General features: G+C 47.4%; 1 protein-coding gene across 4 annotated transcripts in view; it reads left to right on the top strand.

Annotated features, from left to right (window-relative positions):
• Positions 1–514: 514 nt before the first annotated feature.
• The window catches only part of Ctc1 (CST telomere replication complex component 1), a 26325-nt gene continuing 596 nt past the window's right edge, over positions 515–26243 (top strand). Inside the window, exons 1-22 of one of the 4 annotated variants that reach the window (XM_057776505.1) lie at positions 515–582; positions 7080–7243; positions 8535–8772; positions 8974–9185; positions 10551–10707; positions 16045–16323; positions 16421–16549; positions 17735–17964; positions 18058–18235; positions 18327–18527; positions 19743–19869; positions 20577–20691; positions 20813–21128; positions 21218–21307; positions 21517–21710; positions 23250–23338; positions 23434–23608; positions 24025–24102; positions 25248–25398; positions 25494–25558; positions 25926–26091; positions 26185–26243. The exon at positions 26185–26243 is cut by the window's right edge and continues 53 nt beyond it. In XM_057776505.1, coding sequence (XP_057632488.1) covers positions 550–582; positions 7080–7243; positions 8535–8772; positions 8974–9185; positions 10551–10707; positions 16045–16323; positions 16421–16549; positions 17735–17964; positions 18058–18235; positions 18327–18527; positions 19743–19869; positions 20577–20691; positions 20813–21128; positions 21218–21307; positions 21517–21710; positions 23250–23338; positions 23434–23608; positions 24025–24102; positions 25248–25398; positions 25494–25558; positions 25926–26091; positions 26185–26243 — 3446 coding nt within the window. In that variant the 5' untranslated portion in view covers positions 515–549. The remainder of the gene's footprint in view (positions 583–7079; positions 7244–8534; positions 8773–8973; positions 9186–10550; positions 10708–16044; positions 16324–16420; positions 16550–17734; positions 17965–18057; positions 18236–18326; positions 18528–19742; positions 19870–20576; positions 20692–20812; positions 21129–21217; positions 21308–21516; positions 21711–23249; positions 23339–23433; positions 23609–24024; positions 24103–25247; positions 25399–25493; positions 25559–25925; positions 26092–26184) is intronic. The other 3 variants (XM_057776507.1, XM_057776506.1, XM_057776508.1) reach the window with 3 other exon arrangements.

Below are 26243 nucleotides of genomic sequence, written 5' to 3' on the forward strand. Positions count from 1 at the left end.
CTTTTTGCTTGCTTTGGTTCTTTTTAGAGATAGTGTTTCTCTGTATAACAGCCCTATCTGTCCTGGAGCTCTCTCTGAAGACTAGACTGACCTCAAACTCACAGAGATCCACTTGCTTCTGCCTCTCGAGTGCTGGAATTAAAGGCGTGCGCTGTGGCTACTTTTAAGATACACACTTCTCTACTTGATAAAATTAGGGAGACTGCAAGATGTTATGAGCCAAGAGGATTGTGCGTTCTAGTGCTCTCCCGCTCCACTGCTCATCAAACTTTAGGAGAAGCCTGACGCTCCATCACTATAGAAGGGAAGCAGCTGGCCAGGTCTGGTGACGCACATCTGTAATTCCCGCTGTTAGGTGGCAGAAGCGGGAGGGTCGCCAGATTTGAGGCCAGAGGGCTTCTTGAGGTGAATTCCAGGCAAAAAGGTGGGGCGGGTCCCATTGCAGGTGGATGCTGGGGGAGGAGCCAGAGCTGCCCCATGACGTCACAAGCTCCCTCCCGTGAGCCCTCGCTCTCAGCATTCCCGCGTTCTGCGGGGTAGGGGTTCATCATGGCTGCTTGCGGAGCTCAGGCATCTGCCTCCGTGAGTGCTGTTTGTGTGTTTCTCGTGGGTTTTCCGTTTTGTTTTTCCATCTTGTTTCGGATTTCCTTTTTTCCTGTACTCCTTCCGCCTACTGTCTGTGGCCGCGGCCCGGGATGCAGGAGCTTTTCAGGCGGTTTGTTCCATCGCCGTCTGAGCTCGGAACACTTCTCCGCCCAACCACTCTCGAAGGTTTACTCTCTGTGGGAAACTAGCAGCAGGTGGTGGGGCTGTGTGTGGCTGCAGGAGCCCCCTGAAGCATCTGAATGGAAAAGGAGAAACATCCCGCTCTTGGGGTTCGTGCAGGAGTAGCTAGGTGGGAAAGCATCGGACGAGCACCGTTACTAGGCAGCAGAACCATGTTGATAAGCAAGAGTTAGAGCAGATGTCTTTTGAAAAACTAAATTCCACTGGGTGGAGGTGGCGGGGTCAGAAGGAATAGCGAACTGTCTTGTCATGTTGAGCAGGCACTTTCTTGGTCGTTGTTGGTGAAGGAGACCCCTGCACAGCAGGTGCTCCGTCCTGGAACCCAGATTAGGCACAAGCCCCACCCAAACATCTGTTTTCGCCGAGAGATCCTTTACTAAGTGGGAAAGAAAAGTTAAAGTGGCTGCTTTCTGACTCAGGTAGAAAAACAACTAAATGACTTTCCAGGTGTAATTTTCTTTTAACTTTTATTTTATGTGCATTGGTGTTTTGCCTGCAGGTAAGTCTGTGTGAGAGTGTCAGATCTTGGAGTTAGAGACAGTTGTTAGCTGTCATGTGGGTGCTGGGATTTGAACACGGGTCCCCGACCGCTGAGCCATCTTTCCATCCGGCAGGTGTCATTTTTAAGAGGAGAAGTCAGTGTTAGAATGGGCTAGGATAAGGTGGTAAAGGAGGTAGAGGATGACGGACAAGGGGAAGGGGACAAGCGAAAGAGAGCATGGAGATTTGTCCCAGAGGGACCAAGGACTGCCTCTGGATAGAGAGGAGACAGGATGGCCCTTAGGCAAATGGTGGTTTATAAAGGTAAAATGAAAAACCCCGTGTTAGAATGAGATGTTTAATTTTAATTGGACATGTTCATTGGGTGAGCCAAAGGGGCTTCTGATTACTGGGTTTCAATACTGCAGTAGCTGGACCTTGGTAATCAGCCTCAGGAGGAGGAAGTGACCAAATACGGGAATTGACCTTGGTAGCTAGCTTCAGGAATGGGTTTTTTTTTTTTTTTTTTTTTTTTTTTGGTTTTTCGAGACAGGGTTTCTCTGTGGTTTTGGAGCCTGTCCTGGAACTAGCTCTTGTAGACCAGGCTGGTCTCGAACTCACAGAGATCCACCTGCCTCTGCCTCCCGAGTGCTGGGATTAAAGGCGTGCGCCATCACCGCCCTGCTCAGGAATGGTTTTTTATCTAGGCCAAGGGACTGGGGGAGTAGGGTAAGACCTGCCGGAGCCACAAGCTCAAGTGGGCTAGTGTTCCTGCAGTGGGTGGGAGTTTAAGGACACTGTCATGTTAGCACCGTGTAACCCTGGTGCTTGCTATGTGATTCAGTAGGGTAGCCTTGATAAGGCTCAGCCTCCACTGTGCTGCTCAGACTTGTGGGCCTTTTGGTTTGTTTGTTGTTTGTTTGTTTGGACAGAGGAGTAATGGAGATTTGGGTTTCACTTTACTGAAGTTGTAGTCTGGAGGGTTGAGGTTGTAGAGGGGTTGAAATGCAGAGGCGGTGGTGGTTTCATCCATGGTAGCAGTGATGGGGTACCAGAGGTGAAGTAGTACAAGAGGGCCAGGCGTGCTGGTGCCTGCCTTGAATCCCAGCCTGCAGAGGCTGGGCAATCTCTGCAAGTTCAAGGTCAGTCTATATAGGGAGTTCCTTGACAGCCAGGGCCCTGTAGAGAAACTCTGTCTCAGCAATCAAGGAGCATCTCAGGAACTGACTACTGTGAGAGGTACGGAATGAGTTAGGGAGTGGCCAAGGATTCAAGCTAGAACCGCTAGCTGTCTGCTCAGTTCTGCACATAGCTTAGGTGCTGGGGAGGCTGTGAAGAGGGCGTGTGTATTAGCAGACTGTGATGGGCAGACCAGGTCTCAGGATAGAGCACTCAAGCTAAAGTAGAGATCTGAGAGCAAGTCACCTTTCAAAGGCTGTTCAAGGCAGGCAGTCCAGCCCGGTGTGCTGGTGCAGCCTTGAGTCCTAGCAGTTGGGACAGGCCTGGCCTACACAGGAAGTTCCAGGGCAGCAGGGACTGTTTCAAAAACAACAAAATGGCAGGCAACTGAAGTCTTTGAGGGCAAAGTGTATAGTGTTAAGTTTACATTATACAAAACGAATCTCAGAGCTCATTCAAAATACAGGCCTGTGCTTCACTGGATTCAATAAATAAATGCCTTTGGTTTGCCTTGAATAAACAACAGCAAAAGAAAAAATCTTCCTTATGTGACAAAGGCTGGCCTCTAAACTCACTACGTAGCCCAGGCTGGCCTTGAACTTGATGTCCTTGCTCAGGTGTCCAAGGATTGATTATGGGATTGTGAACACACACACACACCAGCTTGTTTGGAGTTGCACCACTCCGCCTCAGCCCACAGGACCTCATGCATGCTGGTGAAGTGCCCCACCACTGAACCGCATGCCCCTCTGTGGGGGGGGGGCATATGTGCCACGGACAACAGTTCAGAGGACGGTTGTGTGGAGTCGTTCCTCTTTCCCCTGCACGCGGGTGTCAGAGCTCCAACTCTGGTGATCAGGTTTGCACTCCACCTGTCTTCCCTGCGAAGCTATCTCACTGACTCATTCATTGTTATCATTTTGTTATGAAATGAGCTTCTCCAAAAGGCCTCTCCCAGCCTTTCGGTTAGCTCTGCAGGAGCTGCCTCCTCCTTACCATCAGAGCCCTGTTCTTGGAGACCCAGGTCAAGAAACTGATGCCTTTGCCTTTTTTTGGTCGGAGGTTTCGGGGTTGAGGGGGCAGAGTCTCTCTACTTAGCCCTGGCTGTCTTACAATTCACTCTATAGACCAGGCTGGCCTCAAACTGACAGAGATCCACCTGGCTCTACCTCCTGAGTGCTGGGATTAAAGGGGAGTGTCACCATACTGGCCCCATTTTCTTTCTTTTTTTCTCAAGTTTAGCTAGGTAGTAGTAGCACATGCTTTTAATGCCAGCAGAGGCAGGGGGATTTCTGTCAGTTTTTTTGTTTTTTTTTTTTTTTGGTTTTTCGAGACAGGGTTTCTCTGTAGCTTTGGTGCCTGTCCTGGAACTAGCTCTTGTAGACCAGGCTGGCCTCGAACTCACAGAGATCCGCCTGCCTCTGCCTCCCGAGTGCTGGGATTAAAGGCGTGCGCCACCACCGCCCGGCGATTTCTGTCAGTTTGAGGACAGTCAAGGCTGTTACTCAGAGGAAACCCTGCCATAAATAAATAAATAAAGGGGCTACCAAGATGGCTAGGTGGTTAAGAGTACTGACTTCCCTTCCAGAGGATCCGAGTTCAATTCCCAGCACCCACCTGGCAGCTAACAACTCTCTGTAACTCTAAGATCTGACACCCTCACACAGACATGCATGCAGGCAAAACACCAATGCACATAAAAATACATTTAAGAAAACAAAAATAAGTATATAAATAAATAAAACCAAACTTGATTTTCACTTTGAGACATCAACATCAGAGAACTAGTAACCAAACCTGAAAATGCTGTACTTGTGGGCTTTGAAGATGTTGATGAGGTCTATCTGGATGATGGATTAGTTCACTGCCTAAGCCTCTGAGAATGAAGGCCAAGCAGGAGGACTGTCCACAAGGATGCCGAAGTCGTTTAGAATGTTGACAGTGGTTCTCCAAGGCGCTAAAGATGGACTGAGTGTGGGATGCTGAATGCATTGAATGCGGAGGACCAGAGATGGAGCTGTGATGGCAGCACTAGCTGGACACCCAGAACGGCGTCAGCTCGAGTGGGTTAAGCTTGTGTTTATTTAGTTTGTAGGGAGTCAGGTACCTATGCTTGATGAAAAAAGTAGAATAATTAAAATTTATACTCCTGTAGGGCAGATCTCTGAGTTTGAGGTCATCCTGGTTTACAGATCAAATTCCAGGGCTACACAGAGAAACCCTGTCTTGAAAAACAACACATACCCACACACACACATGTTCCTAATACAAGCATGATGGTACTAAGTGTATGCCTGTAGTCCCAGCACTTAGGAAGCACAGGCAGGAGATCTTTGTGTGTTCAACACCAGTTTGGTCTGTCAATTGGGTTATAGGTCAATCAGGGTTACATAGCAAGGCCTTGTCTCTAAATAAATTAATTAATTAAAAATAAATAGGGGCTGGAGAGACGGCTCAGTGGTTAGGAGTACTAGCTGCTCTTCCCGAGGACACAGCTCCAGTTCCCGGCACACGTTTCACGCCCATCCTTAACTCCGGTTCCGGGAGATGGGATAGACACCAGGCATGCATGTAGGTAAAACATCCATACATGCAAAATAAATATATATATTTGATGTAAGTAAATAAGTTACCCTTTGCATATGACCTATATAAACCCTGTAACAGCCCAAGGGCTGTCCTAGAACTTGCTCTATAGACCAGGCTGGCCTTGAATTTACAGAGATCCACCTGCCTCTGTCTCCCGAGTGCTGGGATTAAAGGCGTCTTTATTTTCTATTAGACATACCATATTCACATATTAAGAGCAGTAATTTTTTTTTCTAGACTTAAATTTTTTTCATGCAATATATTTTGATCTTATTCTTTTTCCCTCTGTCAGCTCCTACATACTACCCACTCAACTTCATATTGTCACTCTCTTTCCTGGAAAAAATGTAAAGACACGAATTCAAACTAAAATTAAAAAAAGATGAAACAGACAAACAGAAAGCACAGTGTTTTGTGTTGGGCAGCCAGCTCAGCGCAGAGCCTGCAGTAGAGTGTGCTTAATCTGCCCAGTGCCACTCCACTGGAGAAAACATTTCCCTTTCCCAACAGGTAAGAGTTGCAAATAGCTGCTTGGTTAGGTGTGGGGTTTCTTTGTCCACTTCCTTTTCCTTGCTGGAGTTTCCTCTGGCTTGAAATCCTGCCGGGCGGTGGTGGTGCACGCCTTTAATCCCAGCACTAGGGAGGCAGAGGCAGGCAGATCTCTGTGAGTTCGATACCAGCCTGGTCTACAAGAGCTAGTTCCAGGACAGGCTCCAAAATCACAGAGAAACCCTGTCTCAAAAAAACCAAAAAAAAAAAAAAAAAAAAAGAAATCCTGCAGGTCTTGTACATGCCACCGTGGACTCAGATCATATGAGCATCAACCCTTTTTTTAACTTTATATTTAAGTAAAGTTTTGTTTGTTTTTTTTTTTTTTTTCCTGAGAAAGGGTTTCTCTGTGTTCCGTGTAACCTTGATTGTCCTGGAACTCGCTCTGTAGAACAGGATGTCCTTGAATACAGAGATCTCTCTGCCTCTACCTCCTTAGTGCTGGGATTTAAGCTGTGGATTTTTGGAAACAATTTTTGTCATTTTGACTTTTTAGCTTACTGACTTAGAACCAGACTCCATATAAGATGAGATAACCCTAAACATGGGGCCTGTGCTATATAATAGACATGTATACAAGGAACTATGGAAACTCCATGGTCAGAGTGGCAGTTGACCTGGGATGGCCAGAGGAAGGGTCACAGAGAAATCTTTCCTTCTTCCTTCCTTTCTGTTTTTTTGGTTTTGGTTTTGTTTTGAGGAGTGTGGGTTTCGAGACATTTTCTCTGTGTTGCTTTGGAGCCTGTCCTGGAACTAACTCTTGTAGACTAGGCTGGCCTTGAACTCACAGAGATCCGCCCGCCTCTGCCTCCCGGGAGTGCTGGGATTAAATGCCTGCACCACTACTGCTCAACTCTTTTTCTTTTTTTCTTTGCTTATTATTTTGCCTGTAAGTACGTATGTGTACCGTGTGCATCTGTGTACCATGTGTGTACAGTGTCCACAGAGGGCTCCTGAATCTGGATTACAGACAGTTGTGAGCTGCCATGTGGGTTCTGGGAATTGAACTTGGTTCTCTGGAAGACTTAACCATCTCTAGCCAGCCCCCAGGAATCTGTATTTCAAGTGAACATATTAAGGATCAGTACGTATTTGTTAGAGGAGGTGAAATGAAAGCTAAGTGGCCACCTGCTTGACCCTGTCTGGACTTTAGCAAGCACTCTCCACGGAATTCCACCTTCAGTCTTGGACTAACTTTTAAAACTTCTCCAGGTTCTAAACATTCGGCTTTTGATAATCTGGATTTATTTGTTTGTTTATTTGAGGCTGAATTTCTCTGTGTAATCTGTGTAACCACCTGGCCGTCCAGGAACTCTCTCTGTAGACCAGGCTGACCTTGAACTCACAGAGATCCTCCTGTTTCTGCCTCTCAAGTGCTGGTGTACACCACTATCACCTGACGATTTATTCTATGTCTTTATTCTCCAAAACTCTGTTTTTGGATGAATTGTGAAGGATGGTTGTGAAGATGTTTAGACTAGATTCACTTTCCTTAGGAGCAAGCCTGGCTTGAATCTGCCCAGACCTTCATCCAAGCGACCCTTTTCCCGGCTGACCAGGAGCCTAACAAGCAGTTGACTCTGTCAGTAATTGATTGTGTGAAGAAGACGTGGCTGTCCCAGAGGGAGAATCGGGATTTTCCACTGCCCCTGAGCTACAGGTAGGGTGAGCTGGGGCTGGGTGGGTGGTTGAATTTAGTGTGGAAAAGAAAGAAGGTAATCTAAACACACCCTCATCTGCGGAATTTTCCTCATCTTCATTCACCTTTCTTTCCCCTAAAGTTCTAACTTGGCTTAGGCCGTGTTTATAGAGAGGAGAGGAAGAAGAAGGCGATTTAGCTGATGTGAGGTGTGCAGCGGTACCTAGATGGCTATGTTTTGTCATGTTCTGTAAGGTGTAAAGGTCTATTTTGATCTGATTGTCCCTTTAGAAGTAATCACCAAGCTGAAGGGAGATGCTGATGCCCTGTTCTCAGCGGAAGCGTGCCTGCTCGTTCACATAACAGCATACCTCCAATTAAATTTATTTTGCACGTACGGTATTTTGCCTGTATGTGTGCACATGTGTGCTTGGTAACCATGGAGACCAGAAGAGGAAATCAGATGCTCTGGAGTTACACACTGGGAGTTGAAACTAGGTCCTCTGGAAGAACAAACGACGCTTTCTTGTTTGTTTTGTTTTGCTTTTTGAGACAGGGTTTGGGTTTCTCTGTGTAGCCCTGGCTGGCCTGGAACTCAAAGATCCCTGTCTCTGCCTCCTGAATGCTGGAATTAAAGGTGTGCGCCCCACCGCCAGACTGTAGGCAGTGCTCTTAACTGCTGAGCCACTGCCACTGCTTCAGCCAGTCTTTATGGACGCACACTTACTTCCTCAGGCTCTTCTGCAGTCTGCTTCATGTCCCTTGAGCCCTTATTATAGGCTTTCTTCCCATTTGTCGTAGGGGCATTGCCCAACCTTTAGGCCTAAGCCCCACCCTTAATCTTTTTTTTGTTTGTTTGTTTTTTCTTTTTGTTTTTTTAAGACAGGGTTTCTCTGTAGCTTTATTTATTTATTATGTATACAATAGTCTGTCTGTGTGTATGCCTGCAGGCCAGAAGAGGGCACCAGACAGATGGTTGTAAGCCACCATGTGGTTGCTGGGAATTGAACTCAGGACCTTTGGAAGAGCAGGCAATGCTCTTAACCGCTGAGCCATCTCTCCAGCCCCCAGAACTAGTTCTTGTAGACCAGGCTGGCCTCGAACTCCCAGAGATCCTGCCTCCCGAGTGCTGGGATTAAAGGCGTGCGCCACCACTGCCCGGCCCCACCCTTAATCTTATAGGCTCTTCTTTAGTCAAACATCTCCTGGTCCATGTTCTCTCCCAGCCCCACTTCCGGCTATTAGGTGTTGGTCAAGGCTGAGAGTATTTTAGATGTAACTGATTTGCAGAACTGTTTTCTTTCCTTTCCAGCTTTGTTTCGGTACAGAATCTCAAGACCCAGCAGTCTCTCCCGTGCTGCAGTCACTTGTCCTGGAGCACTAATGCTTACCAGACTTGGTCCCAAGGAGCTGGGTCAGGGGGCAGAGTCCTGCCCCGGCAGCAGTTACTACTCTTAGGGACACTAATAGACCTATCTGGGGATTGGGAGCAAGAGTGCAGGAGTGGAGGCCTGTACGTGAGAGATAACACCGGACTCTTGGACTGTGAGGTGAGCTGAAGGGGACCAGCATCCAGGAGAGCGGAAGGGGGGCCAGCATTCAGGAGAGTGGAAGGGGGGCCAGCAGCCAGGAGAGTGGAAGGGGGGCCAGCATCCAGGAAAGCAAAGCAGAAGGTGTCAGCAGCAGGATGAGCAGTAGTGGTAGACGAGGTGCTAAGGTCCTGGCTAACCTGTGACTTTGATCTTCTCTAGCTTATAGATCTAGACCTTTCTTGGTTGGGCCACCTCTTCCTGTTCCCCAGTTGGAGTTACCTCCCTCCTGCCAAGAAGAACTCCGTGGGGGAGGGGCACTTGGAGCTGTGGGGTGCACCTGTGCCAGTCTTTCCTTTGACCATCAGTCCTGGCCCTCTGTCACCTATCCCTGTCCTCTACCCAGCAAAGGCGTCCCGCCTGCTCAGACACAGGTAATTATCCACTCTGGAGGAAGGAGGAAAGGTGGTGAAACTGGGAGGAGGATGGTACTTCCGTGGGGAAAAAGACGTTTTGACAGTAACATAGATGAAACAAGGGAGTGGTGGGGTTTTGAATGTCAAGAAAGTCACGAGGAAGACTCTGAGCTGATTATAGCTCACCTCTATAATCCCAGCATTTGGGACACTGAAGCGGGAAGACTGTGTAGTTTACATAGTGAGTTCCAGGTCAGTCCGGGTTACATTGAGAGTCCCTTTCTCAAAAGATGGGAAAAAAAAAAAGATAGCTTAGTGATTAAGAGCACTGTGTGCTCTTTCAGAGGACCTGGATTTGATTCCTGGCACCCTCACGGTCCACAGCCATCTGTATTTCCTGTTTCCTCTTTTGGTCTCCCTGCGTGCCAGGCATGCATGTGGTACATAGACATACATGCAGGGAGAGCATTTAGACACATAAAGTAAGCTAATTTTTTATGTTTGGAGATAGGGTCTCCAATTGGCCTGTAAGTTAGGCTGGCTGGCCACTTAGCCCCACCTGTCTCCATCTCCCACCACAGGGATTATGCCAAAACACTGGGATGTTTTTGTTTTCTTTCCAATACATGGTTTCTCTGTGTAACTGTCCTAGCTGTCCTGGAACTCGCTCTGTAGACCATGCTGGCCTCAAACTCAGAGAGATCCACCTACTTCTGCTTCCCAAGTGCTGGAATTAAAAGCGTGTGCCACTACCACCCGGCCACTGTTTTTCTTTTTTTTAAAGATTTATTTATTTATTATATAGATAGTGTTCTGGCATGTATGCCCACACATCAGAAGAGGGTACCAAATCTTGTTATAGATGGTTGTGAGCCACTATGTGGTTGCTGGGAATTGAACTCAGGACCTCTGGAAGAGCAATCAGTGCTCTTAACCTCTGAGCCATCTCTCCAGCCCCCCGGCCACTGTTTTAAAGTTGGTTGTAGGAATAGAACTTGGTCTTAGAAGTTAGACAGGTGCTGTCTCTCTGGTCCCCAAGAGGATTCTGTGTGTGTGTGTGTGTGTGTGCCTCCCATTATAGGGTACAGCTACACAGAGGCCGGAGAGCATACTGTGGGAGATGATTCTCTTTCTGCCATGTCGTTCCCAGGGATCAAAATGTAGACGTCATCCTTGGCAGAAAGCACCTTTGCCAGCAGAGCCATGTCTGACTCCCAAAGAAGTATACCCTGTCTGAGGGCAAGAAGGGTTGGAAAGGTTTCAGATAATAGCTTAGAATTATGGGCATTTTACAATACTAGGGGATTGTTCTTTACAGTGGAATGGAAGACTTGTATGGAGGAAAAGGAGAAATGACAATTTTTTTTTCTTCTCTTTCCTTAGAAAGAAGCACAAAGTAAAGGAGCCAAACCTGGCCGGGAAACTGGTCCGTCTGAGTGCTCTGGTGGTAACTAAGAGCAAAAGATACTTCATCATGACCCTTGGTGAGCTATCCGAAGCCGACAGCCAAGCTGGCAGCCAGGTGTCCATCATTGTACAGGTGAGAAGCAGGGGAAAGGTGGGCACGTGGGAGGAGTATTAGAGCGAAAGAACATCATGGGGAGAGCACAGAGCACAGGGAGTGAGCACAGAGCACAGGGAGTGAGCACAGAGCACAGGGAGTGAGCCAGACGCAGAGGGACAAGCCCCACATTTCTTTTTCTTTCTTTTTTCTTTTCTTTTGGTTTTTCAAGACAGGGTTTCTCTGTAGCTTTGGAGCCTGTCCTGGAACTAGCTCTTGTAGACCAGGCTGACCTCAAACTCAGAGAGATCCGCCTGCCTCTGCCTCCTGAGTGTTGGGATTAAAGGCCATCACCACCCGGATCAGGCCTCAAGCCTCACGTTTCTTACGTTAGTGTCTGGATTTATACATATAATACTAAAGTAGGAAATGTGGAAGAAGGAAGGGGTCTAAAGGCAAGAAAAGAAAGGATGATGGGAGGGAAAAAAGACAGCTAAGGCACTGGCTTAGGAAAGGACTTTCCCTACAAGCATGAGTTTAATCATTGTGTAAGAAGCTGGCCATGGTCGCATGGCCTGTGATCCCAGTGACAGTGAAGTGGGAAGTAGAGGTGGGCAGAGTCCTGGAGCCTGCTAGCCAGCTAGCCTAGCCTTGTGTGGACGTTCCAGGCCAGCGAGAGACCTGCTTACAAGGACTTTCTGAGAAATGATACCTAAGATTGGTGGGTTGTTTTTGGTTTTTCGAGACAGGGTTTCTCTGTGTAGCCCTGGCTGTCCTGGAACTCACTTTGTAGACCAGGCTGGCCTTGAACTCAGAGATCTGCGTGCTTCTGCCTGGGATTAAAGGCGTGCGTCACCACTGCCCAGCTCTAAGATTGTTTTCGACGCCCACATGAATAGACACAGGTACATCTGCCCACATGTGCACCTGCACACACACAGAAAGATGGATGCTGGATGTGGGGGTTCATGCTTTTAATCCTTACATTTGAGAGCCAGAGGTAGGTGGATCACTGTGAATTCAAGGACAGCCTGGTCTACATAGCAAGTTCCAGGGTTTCAGGACATCTAAAGGCTATAAAGTAAGACCTTGTTTAAATAAAGAAATAAAGTGGAGGGGCACTAAAGAGATGCTCAATAGCATGGCTTGTCTTCCAGAGGATATTAGTTTGGTTCCCAGAACCCACATGACACCTCACAACAGTTTATAATTCCAGTTCCAAAGGATCCAACTTGAACACTGCGTGCAAATGGTACACAGATGTGCATGCATGTAAAACACTCATACACACAAAATTGAAATAAATAAATTTTTAAAAAAAAATGACAGAGCTGGGTAGTGGTGGCACATACCTTTAATCCCAGCACTCGGGAAGCAGACGCAGGCGAATCTCTGTGAATTTGAGGCCAGCCTGGTCTATAGAGTGTGTTCCAGGACTGGCTCCATAGCTGCTGAGAAACCCTGTCTTGAAACCACCTCCGTCAAAAAACAAAAAACAACAAAAACGGAGTGAAGATGGACGTTAAAAAGAAATCCCACACTAGCTCAGAATTGAGTGTAATAAAGGGTTGTTTACTTAGGGGTAGACTCACAGGTCACAGCACTCTGCTCTAACAGAGAACAGTAACTAAATCCAGCAGCCCGAAGAGAGGGAACTGCACTTTACATTGGCTTTTACGGTATAAGAGGCCATGCCCAAGTGGGCGGGTAACTTAAAGGCTACTGGCTGAAGGATTTCCTACAGCACCTCCCCCTTTTGTTTAAATTAGAGTGTTCTAAGCCTAATACAAAATTATATACAATAAGAACAAATATCAAGTATAAAAATTAGAATTACAACCAGCACAAACAATATCAAGCAAGAAACATGTGATAAATGTTTCAATAATTATCCTATCCTAAGGAGTCTACGTCTTGTATTAGAAATAACTTGGCCAAATCATGAGAGGAAAGTAACTATCTAGTCAGAGGTGCTGGGTGCTGGTCCCACCCGCCTTTGTTCCCAGCACTTAAGTGGCAGAGGTAGCAAATCTCTGAGCTTGAAACCAACCTGGTCTATAGAGTGAGTTCCAGGATAGCTAAGGCTACACAGAGAAACCCTGTCTTGAATAACTAAAGAAAGAGACTAGAGAGACAGCTTAGTGGGTAAAGTGCTTTCTGCGTAAGGACTTTGGTTCAGATCCCAGCTCTATGTAAAGAGCTAGGCCTCTTTAGCCCTGGTGCCGTGGAGTGAAGACGGGCAGAAGCCAGAAACTGGCAGCCAGACTATCCAGGTCCTTAGCGCTGAGGTTTGGAGACAGAGATTCTGTCTCAAAAAATAAGATTGAAGGGTTATAGAGAAGGCTCAGCAGTGAAGAGCACTTGTTACTCTTGCAGAGGACCTGGATTCAGTTTCAGGTCATCTAGTGCCCTCTTCTGAACTCCACAGGCTTGTGGTGCTTATGCAAGCAAGCAGAACACTCATAGATAGATAGGTAGGTAGGTAGGTAGGTAGGTAGATAGATAGATAGATAGATAGATAGATAGATAGATAGATTTTTAAAGAAAAGTGATTGAAGAAGACATTCTGACATCAACCTCTGACCTCCACATGCACTTGAGCAGATGAGCATACCTGTCACCTGTACATATACAACACATATATACATATGTACACATATGTGTACATACACAAAGACAAGTTTTTTGTGTCTCTTATATGGAAACTAGATCTGTTTGTTGAGACAGGGTCTAGTGCAGCTTTGAACTTCTGATCTTACTGGTTTCATCTCCCTTGTCTGGAATTCTGACAGGCCTGACACCCTGCTAGGTAATAGATACACAGGATGTGAGCGTAGGCGGGAGACCACCTGGGAGAGGAAGGACACCACGGGGAGGGGTGAGGGAACACAAGGGAGGCTCATGAATACGAGCCACATCCTGTTACACCTGTGTGAAAATGTCAGGCATGGTGTCTAAGCCTCAGGAAGGAGAAATGGGAGGATTAGGAGTTCAGGGTCAGCCTCAGCTACAAGCAAGTTTGTAAACAGCAACCGAACCAGTCCAGAAAAATAATGCTCTGAAATTAGATGTGGTCGCTCAGATCTGTAATCCCAGTACTTGGGAGACCGATACGGGAATATGGTCATGAATTTCGGGCCCGCCTGGACTGCAGAGTGTGGTCGTGTCTCAACTTTTTTTTTTTCTGTTTTTTGGTTTTTCAAGACAGGGTTTCTCTGTAGCTTTGGAGCCTGTCCTGGAACTTGCTCTTATAGACCAGGCTGGCCTCGAACACACAGAGATCTGCCAGCCTCTGCCTCCCGAGTGCTGGAATTAAAGGCTTATGCCACCACAGCCCGCAACTACAACTTTTTTAAAACAAACAACAATCATCTAGGACCTCCAGTAAGACTGGAATCTCCCTGAAGCTCTCACCCTGCTCTGCAGTCTGAAGAAACTGAAGTGCAGTTCAGATTTTTCTCCCTGGACACACCGTAGCATAGGAGTGAACCAACTTGGCTGGTCATCGGAAGTTTTTCTAATTGTCTAAGTGTTCCAAATATTATAGTATTAAAAACACAGAATGCCAGGCAACGCAGCAATATAATGGAGAATTACAAATTGTGAGGTTGCTTATGGGTGGTGTAGGCTGCAGGTGCCATAACAGACCCTCTAGAACTTACTTTGTGGGGCATCCACCATGAGGTAGTTAAACTTGAGTTGGATCTTGTAAAATATAGATAAGTTTTGGATCTAAATTAGTTAACAGCTCTATTGAGGTTTTTTTTTTTTTTTTTTTTTGGTTTTTCGAGACAGGGTTTCTCTGTGGTTTTGTCTATTGAGGTTTGAATCTGGGGCTTTGTGCTCAGGAGGCAACTGGTTTACTTTGAAGCTGTGTCCCCAGCTGTTCTCTTTTTATTTATTTTTAAAGTTTGAGACAGAGTCCAAGTTGCACGGTCTGGCCTGAGCTTGTCCTGTGGCCCAGATGCGCTTTGATTGAGCATCCTTATCTGAAATCTGAAATGCTCAGACTTCTGAAACTGGATGGGTCATGTATAATAGACTGGAGTTAAAACATAGGCACACTAAAATATTGTGTAAGATTTCTGCCTCCATATTTAAGATGTATATGAAACAAATGAATTTCATGTTTAGAATTGGGGGTTCAATCTACAAGGTATCTTTGTGGGTTTTTTTTGTTTGTTTGTTTGTTTGTTTTGTTTTTTCGAGACAGGGTTTCTCTGCAGCTTTGGAGCCAATCCTTGTAGACCAGGCTGGTCTCAAACTCAGAGACCCACCTGCCTCTGCCTCCGAGTGCTGGGATTAAAGGTGTGCGCCACCACCGCCCGGCCAAGATATCTTATATATGCAGATACTCTAGAATCTCAAAAAAAATCTAGAATATTTTTGGCTGTATTTCAGATAATAGATACCAGCCTTAGGGCTAGAGAAATGGTTCAGTGGTTCAGAACCATATTGCTCTTGAAGAAGATCTGAGTGCACAGCACCTGCATTGGGTGCATCACCTGTACCTGGAACTCCAGCCCCGGGAGGAGCTGAGGCCCCTATTCTCCATGGGCATAGTTTGATAATAATTTTTTAAAAGTCTGGATAAAGGAAGGTGAGATGGGCTTGTGTGCCTCTCAGGACCTCCAGTTCCACCTTCTTTATCAAGTCTCATCTCCCCTTTTCTTTCCACATTACGAGGGCTGGACCTGCAGCTCAGCGGTAGAATACCAGCCTCGCATGCACAAATTCCTGGGTTTGATTCCCCAGGATGATAAAGGAAAAAAGTAAACAAGATTTTGTTAAATGTCTATTTTTTTGGTACATGGTCATGTGTGACTCTATTACTGCTTAGGTTTTTGTCTTCCGTTGATTTGAAGCATGTTAAAGAGGAAAGGGTAACTTGCTATTTAGCGTCTCTCTCAACACTGGAGTCATAGATACTCAGCTCATTGATGAGATCAGTGTTTGGCTTGTGTGCTCTGGATGAGAGAGGATATATTGAAAAGAACATAATTTTCTTGATGGAATGTTTATCAATTTTGAAGGAAATTTTAGGGATGGTTTCAATCTTTGTGAAAAGGTCAAGAAATGTGTGGCATTTTCTGTTCCCATGGAGGGAGAAGTCTTTAAGGTTCAATGGCTTGAAATATTGAGAGTTCAACACTAGTCTTGGTTACACAGTGAGTTAGCGGCCAGCCTGGGCTGTTGGAGACCTTATCTGAAACAGAACAACAGCAACAGCCAAACAGGCAAGCAGAGGCTGGAAAGGGGAGAGGAGACTCAAGATCTTTGGGGTCAAACTGTGCTGGGAAGGGCCTTTGGCATAAGAGCAGCATTGGGGGCAGGACGTCTCTCATGTGTAATGTTGCCTCCCTCTGTCTACGCCAGATTCCTGCCCAGATGGGGTGGCACAGAGTCCTTCGGCCTGATAGGGCCTATGTGCTGACAAAATTGCGCGTTACCAAGACCCGAGGTTATGGTCACTATATTTGGACAACCATTCCATCTTCGGATCTGATACCACTGAGACCAGATTCTGTGCGAGAGCTGGAGCTGGATGTACCATTCTTGGGAGCTGACCTTAGACTGCGACCCCAGCCCACCAGCTCCAGAGACAGCAGGGCACAGGACGGTCATGTCCGCAATTCCAAAGTCTTACATTATTCGGTGAGCGAAAGGAACTGATCCTAGAGATTGTGGCATAGGAAATGTGAGCCTCCAAAGAAGGAAATAGTGACCAACTGAACTTCTGTCTTCTGGACAGGGAACAGTCACCCGTGTGCTGAATGAGTCTGCCAGCCTCTACATTCTAGATGGGCAGCTGATTCTCTGCCTCGCATACCAGCAGCTCCATGGCCTCAGGCGGGTGATTCGACCAGGGGTCCGTCTGGAGGTATGTCAAATAGCTCAGAGACAGACCCTCAGTTCGTGGGACATGATGGGTGACCTCAGAGAGATGAGATTTATAGTGAGATAGGCAACATAGGGGGACGTGAGCTTCTCTTGGAACCTATGGTGTGGAAACAGTAGATTAAGTTGGGTTCTCACCTCTGCTCTTCTTGGCTTAGTTTTTTGTTTGTTTGTATAAAGATTTACTTTTAGTTTTTTTTTTTTTTTTTGGTTTTTCGAGACAGGGTTTCCCTGTGGTTTTGGAGCCTGTCCTGGAACTAGCTCTTGTAGACCAGGCTGGTCTCGAACTCACAGAGATCAGCCTGCCTCTGCCTCCCAAGAGGCTGGGATTAAAGGCGTGCGCCACCACCGCCTGGCTTTACTTTTAGTTTTTAATTGTGTATATTTGTATGTGTGGGGATAGGGTTAGTATTTGTACATGAATACAGTCTCCTGCAGAGGCCAGACAAAATCATCAAATCCCCTGGAGTGGAAGTTTAGGTGGTTTTGAGTCACCTGTAGTGGGTACTAGGAACTGAACTTGCTTTTTGCAAGAATAGTACTTTCTTTTAACTGCTGAGCCATCTCTCCAGCTCTTGGGTAGTTGTTTTTTTTTTTTTGAGTCCAGGTCTCATATGTTGATGGCTGATCTGAAACTTAACTGTGTAAAACAAACTGGCCTGAACCTCACAGAGATCTGCCTGCCTCTGCTCTGGAGTGCTAGAATTACATGTGCTTTTTTTTTTTTTTTTTTTTGTTTTTCGAGACAGGGTTTCTCTGTGGTTTTGGAGCCTGTCCTGGAACTAGCTCTTGTAGACCAGGCTGGTCTCGAACTCACAGAGATCCGCCTGCCTCTGCCTCCCGAGTGCTGGGATTAAAGGCGTGCGCCACCACCGCCCGGCCTACATGTGCTCTTTTTGTTTTGTTTTTTGAGACAGGGTTTCTCTGTGTAGTCCTGTCTGTCCTGGAACTCACTCTGTAGGCTGGCCCTGAACTCAGATCTCCCTGCTTTTGCCTCCTAAGTGCTGGGATTATGCCCTTTATTTAGGTCTCAGTAACTCAGGCTGGCCTCGAGCTTCTGTATAGCCAAAGATGGTCTTTTATCTTCTAGTCTCTTGCTTCTGCTCCACAAGCACTAGGGTTCACAGGTGTGTACCACACAGTTTGCCTCTGCTTTTCTGTTCTGCAGCTCCGAGATGTTCATCTCCTCCAAGCAGTGGGTGAAGAAACAAGACCCGTTCTAGCACTTTGTCTCCATGGCACCATTCTTCTTCAAAGCTTCTCCTGTCTTAAACCGGAGACTTTGCCATCCTTTGAAGTTTATGGTGCCTCCTTGTATGAGCAACTCGTGTGGGAATATCAGTTAGGACTTCCCTTATACTTATGGGCTATGAAGGCACTGAAGGAGCTGGCCAGCAAGTGAGAAGGATGGAGATTGGGTGGAGAGGAGGGAGGGAGGATCCTGGAAGGGACAGATCTTGGGGAGATGACTGCCCTCCTCTCCCTGGCCAGGCTATGTCCCTATGTGTTGAGATACCAGCAGTTCCTGAAGCACTCCTCTCCTGGGAACCCCAGCTTGGCACTGCAGCTCCTAGCTCCCTCCTGGGATGCTCTGATTCCACCTGGCGGCCCCATTCGGCACGCGCACAGTGAGATCCTGGAAGAGCCACATAACTGTCCCCATCAGAAAGTAGGAGAATGTGGGGAAAGATGGGCAACAGCGCTAACGTTGGAGGACACCGCACAGGGGACACAATCTGATTATTACTTTCTCCCTACAGTATGCCCAGCTGCAGACTCCCTACTCTTTCCCGACTTTATTCGCCCTGGAAAAGGAAGGGCAGTGTAGGGCTTGGGCTACCTTTGACCCAAAGGCCCTTCTGCCTCTCTCAGAAGCTGCCCACCTAACCAGCTGCCAACTGAATCGCCACCTAGCCTGGTCCTGGCTCTGCCTGCCATCCTCTGTGTTCCAGCCAGCTCAGGTAAGGGAATTCTAGAAGGTTCATTGCCACTCCCTTGTTCAGCCCACTGGTTTTTGTTGTTTGGGTTTTGTCATTGACTGTGCTGGCTTTCTAACTAGACTGCAGTATCTGTTCTTGCCCTTATCAGTTCGTCCCTTTTACAGCAGCCGGGAAGAACGGAACCAATCAACCAATTGTAGCTTGGGTTAGGTCTGGTGCTGCCCGCCTTTAATCCTAGTACTTAGAAAGGGAGAGATGAGCGGATGAGTTAGGCCAGCCTAGACTACATAATGAGACCTGTCTCGAAAAACAAACACTCTCCATTTCAGGTCACACAGCTTACACAGTTTCAGACTAGCCAGAGTTAAACAGAGACCCTGCTTCAAAAACAAAAGCAGAGTCAGCGAGATGGCTAGGGTAAAGGCACTTGGTGTCAAGAGCGGACCTGAGTGTGATCCCCAGAATCTACACGGTGAAAGAGAACTGACTCCCTCAAGTTTCCCTCTGACCTCCACAGAAATTAAATGACACCCCCAATACGTGTAATAAAACAACCCCCAAAACTATAGCTCGGAATATAGAATTCTGGTAAGTTTTGTTACTGCTTTCTTTTCCTTGCTGTGTGGCCCAGGCTAGCCTAAACTCCCAGAGCTCTTCCTGCCTCAGCTTCCTGATAACTGGGACTGTTAGCATATACCACCATGCTCAACTGTGCAAGTTAGTTCTCACTCCTACATGAGGAGTGCTTGTCTTTGTTACCACTAACTTTTAAAACAGCACATGACACATGGTAGATGCTCAGTGGAATTATTTTATTTTTATCTTAAGACAGGATCTCACTGTGAACCCTGGCTGGCCTGGAACTCATAATATGGACAATCTCAAACTTGGAACAGTGAAGGTGGAAGTCACAAAATAATCCCATACTAGTTCAGAATTATGAATAATAAAGGGCTATTTATTTAGGGGAAACTTATAGATCTCTGTCCTAGATAACAGTCCACTGCTCCAATGGGGAACAGGAAAAAAGTCTAGCAGCCTGAAGCAAGAGAGAGTGTGTGCTTTACAGCTGCATTTATAGTATAAGAGACCACGCCCAAGTGGGCTGGTATCTTAAAGGCTCCTGGCTGAAGGAACAGAAAGTGCTCCCACAGCAGAATAGCCCTTCTGGACTTGCACCCAACCCCCTCTGTTTCTTTAATAACTATTTAATAGCTCAGCCTTCTTCTCCTACAGGTTCTCCTTGGGGTGCTGGTGGCTTCATCTAAGAAAGGTTGTCTGCAGCTTCGGGACCTAAAAGCTTCATTGCCCTGCATGCCCTTGACTGAGACTTCACAGCCCCTCACTGACCCAAAGCTCATAGGTGTGAAATTGAGAGATGAAAAGGTGGTGGTGGTGGGGACTTGGGGACAGGGAGCCAGGAGGAGGCATCTGTTGAGGTTTGTTACTGATGTTGGTCATCGCCTGGGGAAATTTGAGAGCCTGGGATTGATGGGAGAGCCAAGGAGCCAAAGCTGCAACTCCCAGCATCCTTCTTTTCTACGTGGCTGCTAAACATTCACCTTCCTGTTTCCTACATTCATAATTTGGAAGAACACTGGTCTTATTTGACTTGTTGGGTTTCATAAAGGGGAGTTTGGCCTGGTAGCACACACCTTTAATCCCAGAAGAGGCAGGTGGATCTCTGAGTTCGAAGTCAGCCTGATCTACACAGCAAGTTCCCGGACAACCAGAGCTATATAATAGAAACTGTCTCAAAAAAACAAACAAGCAAAAAAGGGAAACTCTAAAGAGGGGAAATCTTGTTAGATTCAGAAAAAGACTTGTTAGAGGTTTGGGGGAAGAGTAACAAAGGCCTTTTAGCCCATAGAGTCAGGGGCAGGATTATACATGCCTGTGGAATGGTTTCTGTTAGGGGCTGAGATGATTGGGTGTGGACTTCACTTCAGAAGAAGGGCATTGGCTTGGGCTGTGATGGACACGGAGCACAGACAGACATGTCGGCTTCTCTATCTCACTGCTTTCCCCATAGTTCTTTTCTTGCTGAGACAGAAAACTTTCTTCATCTAGGCTGTCTGGTGTGGGTAGAGAAGTTCCAGCTGGTGGTAGAGAGAGAAGTCAGGAGCAGCTTCCCTTCCTGGAAGGAGCTGGACACGCCAGACTTCATCCAAAAGAAGCACGCCAGGTCAGCCCTCAAGTGGTCCTGGTCCTCCTGGGTCTGAGGGCAAGGAAAAACTTGGTATGTGGGGACTTGGGGTCCAAATCACTCAGTCCCTGCTCCACAAAAGGTCTGTCTCTTCCCACAGAGTTTATATCCAGTTCTTCTTGTCTGACGCCCTGATCCTGCCTCTACCCAGACCCACCTCTGACTCAGAGCTACCTCAGACAGATCCCTCCTGCTCAGAGGGACCCCACGGGGGGCAGAGCCGGCTGTTCTTGCTATGCCACAAGGAGGCCCTCATGAGACGTAATTTTTGTGTCCTTCCGGGAGCCAGCTCACAGCCTCCAAAGCCTGCCCTGAGCTTCTGTGTGTCGGGAACTTGGCTTTGTGGCACACAGAGGAAGGAGCGGTCTGGATGGGGCCCACCTCAGTCTCTTGGAGTTGAGAACAAGGATCAGAAGGTAAGCTGGGACTCCAGGTACCAGGGCCTGAGCTCGCATGCCCTAGGCTCCACACTGGGGGTTCAATGCTGTGTTATCCTTCCTCACAGGTCTCCCTCATCTTCCTTGGCTCCTCAGTTAGATGGTTTCCGTTCTTGTACCCAAACCAAGTCTACCGCCTCGTGGCTCCCGGCCCCCCAGTGAGTGCTTTCTCCCCTCTTCCATGCAAGCTGGTTGGGCTGGAGTCTGGAGGAGGCAGGTTTCCTGAAAGAGAGTGAATTTAGAGGGGCAGAATCATTGTTGGGATCCCTTCCTTCTCCAGGCTCCAGGGTGGGTCAGGATTGGAGGACTTAGGGAACTTTCTTCCGGCCTAGGCACATGCAGAGGCAATTATTTTCATGTTTCCTAGCAGACAGCAACGTTGTTTGAGACAGAGGGTCCATCTGGCACGTCTCAGCGTCCTCTGGAGCTGGCTGGCATACAGTCCTGCCTCACTGTCCAGGATGAGTGGACCCTGGAACTTGGGAGCTCTCAGGACATACCTAATGTGCAGATCTCCAGAGCACTGCCCGAGTCCTCGCTGACCCACCTGCTGAGTGACAAGTAAGTGTTGTGCATCACCTCGGTTCTTTGGGCCACGCTTTCTTCTGTGCTGGCTAAGAAGCAGTCTACACATTTCCATGTGGTCTGGCCTATAGAGGGATGATGTCGCCAGGAAAGGAAGGTTCTATTTCAGGCTGCCTCTTCTGGAATTTCACCTTCCCCTGCGTGTCCCGCCCCCACCCCCCATACAGCCATGCTGGTCTTGTCCCAGAAACAGAGTGGGGAGCGGAGAGTGAATGTAGAGGCTGGAGAATGGCTTAGTGGCTCAGAGCGCTGGCTGCTCTTCCAGATGACTTGGATTTGATTTTCAGCACCTACACGGCATCTCACAACTGTCCGTAACTCCAGTTTCAGGGGATCTGGCATCTTCTTATGGCTTCTGAGGGTCTTTTTTTTTTTTTTTTTTAATATTTATTTATTTATTATGTATACAATATTCTGTCTGTGTGTAATGCCTGAAGGCCAGAAGAGGGAAGCAGACCCTATTACAGATGGTTGTGAGCCACCATGTGGTTGCTGGGAATTGAACTCAGGACCTTTGGAAGAGCAGGCAATGCTCTTAACCTCTGAGCCATCTCTCAAGCCCCTGAGGGTCTTGATGCACAGACAGATGCAGGAAAAACACCCATGCACATAACTAAAAGTTAAAGAATGTGTGTAGACTGGGAGTTGGTAGGTGGTGTGTTCCTAGGCAGTGCTGCCATCAGTCTTAAAAGAGATTGTGTCCAAGACAAGAGGAGGATTGTCCGTGATTTTTCTGATCTTTATTTAGTATTGGAAGTAAAAGTAGACTGGAATTGTTTGTGAGGTGGCACACACCCTTAATCCCTGCACTGGGAGGATCCCTGAGTTCAAGGCCAAGAGCAAGTTCCAGGACAGCCAGGGCTACACAGACAATCCCGTCTTAAAAAATTAAAAAAGGAAGAGGGAGCAGGAAGGGAGAAGAGGAGGAAGCTAAGGCGGTACACACATGTGTACTTGGGGACCTGAGGCAGGAGAAGTGCTGAAGATTTGAAGCCAGCTTAGCAAGACCACATCTCAAGGACTGAAACAGAAGGGTAATAGTCAAAATGAATGCTTTCTAGAAATTTGCATCTTTGGGAAGGGGCTTGAGTCCCAAACATAAGACTAAACGGTGGACTGGCTGGGACTCTAAGGTCCAAATGTGGGGGTTTAAAGGCCTCTGGGAAGTCCTCTGTCTCTAACGTGGTAGGTTTGTTTTGTTTGTTAACACAGGGTTTCTCTGTGCAGCCTTCGTTGTCCTGAAACTCACAAAAGATCCTCCTGCCTCTGCCTCCTGAGTGCTGGGATTAAAGGCATGGGCCACCGCTGCCTGGCAGATTTCTTTTTTGTTTTAAAGTTAGGTAGATTGATCTCTGTTACACGCCTATTTTTCTCAGATGCCCTTTGACTGTGAACGGAAGGCTTTCTCGACCCTCGTATATGGTATTCTAGCAGATAGCAGATACGATGCTCCTTCTCTGTCTTGTGAGCTGAGCTCTCAGTTGTATGTCCTCACGTATTTCTTTCTTTTTTCAGCTTCTCCAATTCCTTGGTGTCTTTCTCTGCTGAAATTTTGTCACGGATCCTATGTGAACCACCTCTGGCCCTTCGCCGGATAAAGCCTGGTAATATCCCTGTCGCCGGGAGAAGATCCGAATTAGAGCGATGGGGCCTTTGAAGTCCTGCCTGATCCACTAGCCGCCCTTCCCTCTATCTGTAGAGAATGTTGGGGCTGTTAAAGCGGGCGTGAAGCTAACAGTAGCTCTAGAAATGGACGGCTGTGCCTATCCCCCTCACCTGGACATATTTATCGAAGAGCCACACTTGCCTCCCCAAATAGGACTCCTTCCAGGAGCCCGAGTCCACTTTAGCCAGCTGGAGAAAAAGATTTCCAGGTGAAGACCCGTGTTGTATGGCCGTATCTTCTCTGCTTCCTCACGTCCTGTTGACACTCACTCCCCACCTAACTGTGCTACAAGGACACCTTTTCTTCGCTATTACTATTTTGTTTTGTTTTAGGACAGGGTCTCACTATATAGTCCTAGCTATTCTGCAACTTCCTGTGTAGCCCAGGCTAGCCTCACATTTACCACCATCCTCCTGCGTCTGCCTGTCTCCTAAATTCTGGGAATACTGTGTCCAGCTTCACTGTAACTTTGGTTGCTAGTCAGCTGTCTTCCTCTTTTTGCTGCTGTGGTAGAGCTGAAGTAAGAGAGCTAGCCTGTGGTGCAAGGCGTGACGCGACCTCTGCTCAGCTCCGGCCCCAGCCTGTTTGCTCTCTGCGAGTCACTCACTGTTCTTTTACCTGCAGATCCAACAGTGTTTACTGTTGTTTCCGGCCGTCCACTTCCGTGCAGGTCCTGAGCTTCCCCCCGGAGACCAAAGTCAGGTCAGTGTTTAGGCTCTGACCTCTAGATGTCCCTGCTTCACCTGACATTCCACTCGTGGATCTGGGTTCCCGTCTGCCACAGGTGTAGTCTAGTTTTCTTTGATCATGGTAGAGTTTTGTTTGTTTTGTTTTGTTTTTTTCTTTCGAGACAGGGTTTCTCTGTGGCTTTGGAGCCTGTCCTGGAACTAGCTCTGTAGACCAGGCTGGTCTCGAACTCACAGAGATCAGCCTGCCTCTGCCTCCCAAGTGCTGGGATTAAAGGCGTGCGCCACCATCACCCGGCCGTGGTAGAGTTTTGTGTTTGTTTGTTTACAAGACAGGGTTTCACTACAGAGCCCTGGCTGTCCTGGAACTGACTCTGTAGACCAGGCTGCCCTTGAACTCAGAGATCTGCCTGCCTCCCCGGTGATGGGATTAAAGGTGTGTGCCACCACTGACCAATTTGGTCGAGTATTTTGATTCAGAAGGATTTCGTATGCTCCAGATAGACAGAAAAAAAATGCCCAAGGCCTCTCAATTTACCCAGAAAAGCTTGAGGTTCTAAGCTCTCTAAGCCTTTTCCATCTGACACGCAGGCATGTCTTTCTTGACTAAGCCTTTTCCATCTGACACGCAGGCATGTCTTTCTTGACTAATATCTTGGTCAAGTCTGAGGAGTAATTGATGGCTCTTAGAGATGAGGAACCAAAGTGTAGCAAGGTCTGGGGGCTTCCAGGGTGAGCTCACTGCTGTCCTTGTCTGCATCCTTAGGATTGTCAAGTCCAGTTAGACTCGCCTTCCTTTTGAGACTCCTTCCCTTGCTTTAGGCTCTTTGAGATGGTTTTCACTTTGTAGCCTTGCCTGGCCTGGAACTCAGAGAGATCCACCTGCCTCTGCTTCCCAAGTGCTGGGATTAAAGTTGTGTGCTTCCATGTCTGGGTAACAATGAAATTTTGATGAGGCTAAATCCCTGTGCTGGGGTTGTAGGTACCTATTACTAAGCCCAGCTTCTCTGCTGGGGTTGTAGGTACCGGTTACTAAGCCCAGCTTCTCTGCTGGGTTGTAGGTACCGGTTACTAAGCCCAGCTTCTCTGCTGGGTTGTAGGTCCATGTTACTATGCCTGGCTTCTTTGCCTGCCTCTTGACTCATTTCTCTCTCTCCTTAGGGCTCCCCTGCCCCACATCTACCTGTCTGAACTTCTCCAAGGTGGCCAGGGCCAGGTGCCATTCCAGGCCACTACATCTTGCCATATTGTTCTTGTCTTGAGCCTTCAGATCCTGTGGGTGTGTGCTCATTGCACCAGCATCTCTCCCCAGGTATTGGGAGAGAACAGGTTGAGTTGGGTGTGAAGCGGCAGAGAGCTGTCATCAGGTCAGGAGGACTTTACAACTGCTTTGTTTGTTTATCCCAGGGGAGGTGTAGTCGGCAGGACCACAATTGTCCAGCTCAGACAGCTATAAGCCAGGCCAATGTCAGGTGGGTACCATGTCACACTGGTTACTTCCTAGGTCCGCAGCGTGTGATGTTTGCAGTAAAATGATTTTCGTTTGATGGAAATTGCTGTAAGTTTGAGACCAGCCTGAACTACGTAGTGAGTATCAGACCAGTCGGATTACATAGCAAGACCCTGTATCATTCTCCTCCCCCAATATATAGAATATATATTATATATAATTACATTACACATTATATATGTATATATGTTATGTGTATATATAATTTTTTAAATGAATGAATGAAGGTGCAGTGAGCTAAATAGTGGAAACATTGTGTCGAGAGATCTGTTGGATCTGGGGATTGTCCATGTGGGTTTGCTCTTGGAGTTTTGCTTCCCCTTCCCTAGGCTCTTGGTGGAAGACGGCACTGCAGAAGCCACAGTGACCTGTAGGAATCATCACGTGGCTGCAGCACTAGGGTTGAGTCCAAGCGAATGGACCTCAGTCCTAGAATGTGCACGGGGGCCAGGGAGAGTGGCCTTGCAATTTAAAGGCCCTGGAGCCCAGACAGAGGTAAGAAGTGTTAAGATAGATATCCAGGTTTCTGGGGTTTTGGTAGATGGTTGGGAACTTGGTCTCCAATTAACCCCGACTTTCCCTTTCTAGTCTGAACCCTTGGCCCTGTTCCTCCGGACCCTTTGTGACAGCCCCTCTGTCCTCCGACC

The sequence above is a fragment of the Chionomys nivalis genome, chromosome 7 (assembly GCF_950005125.1).
Source record: "Chionomys nivalis chromosome 7, mChiNiv1.1, whole genome shotgun sequence".
Lineage (NCBI taxonomy): Eukaryota > Metazoa > Chordata > Mammalia > Rodentia > Cricetidae > Chionomys > Chionomys nivalis.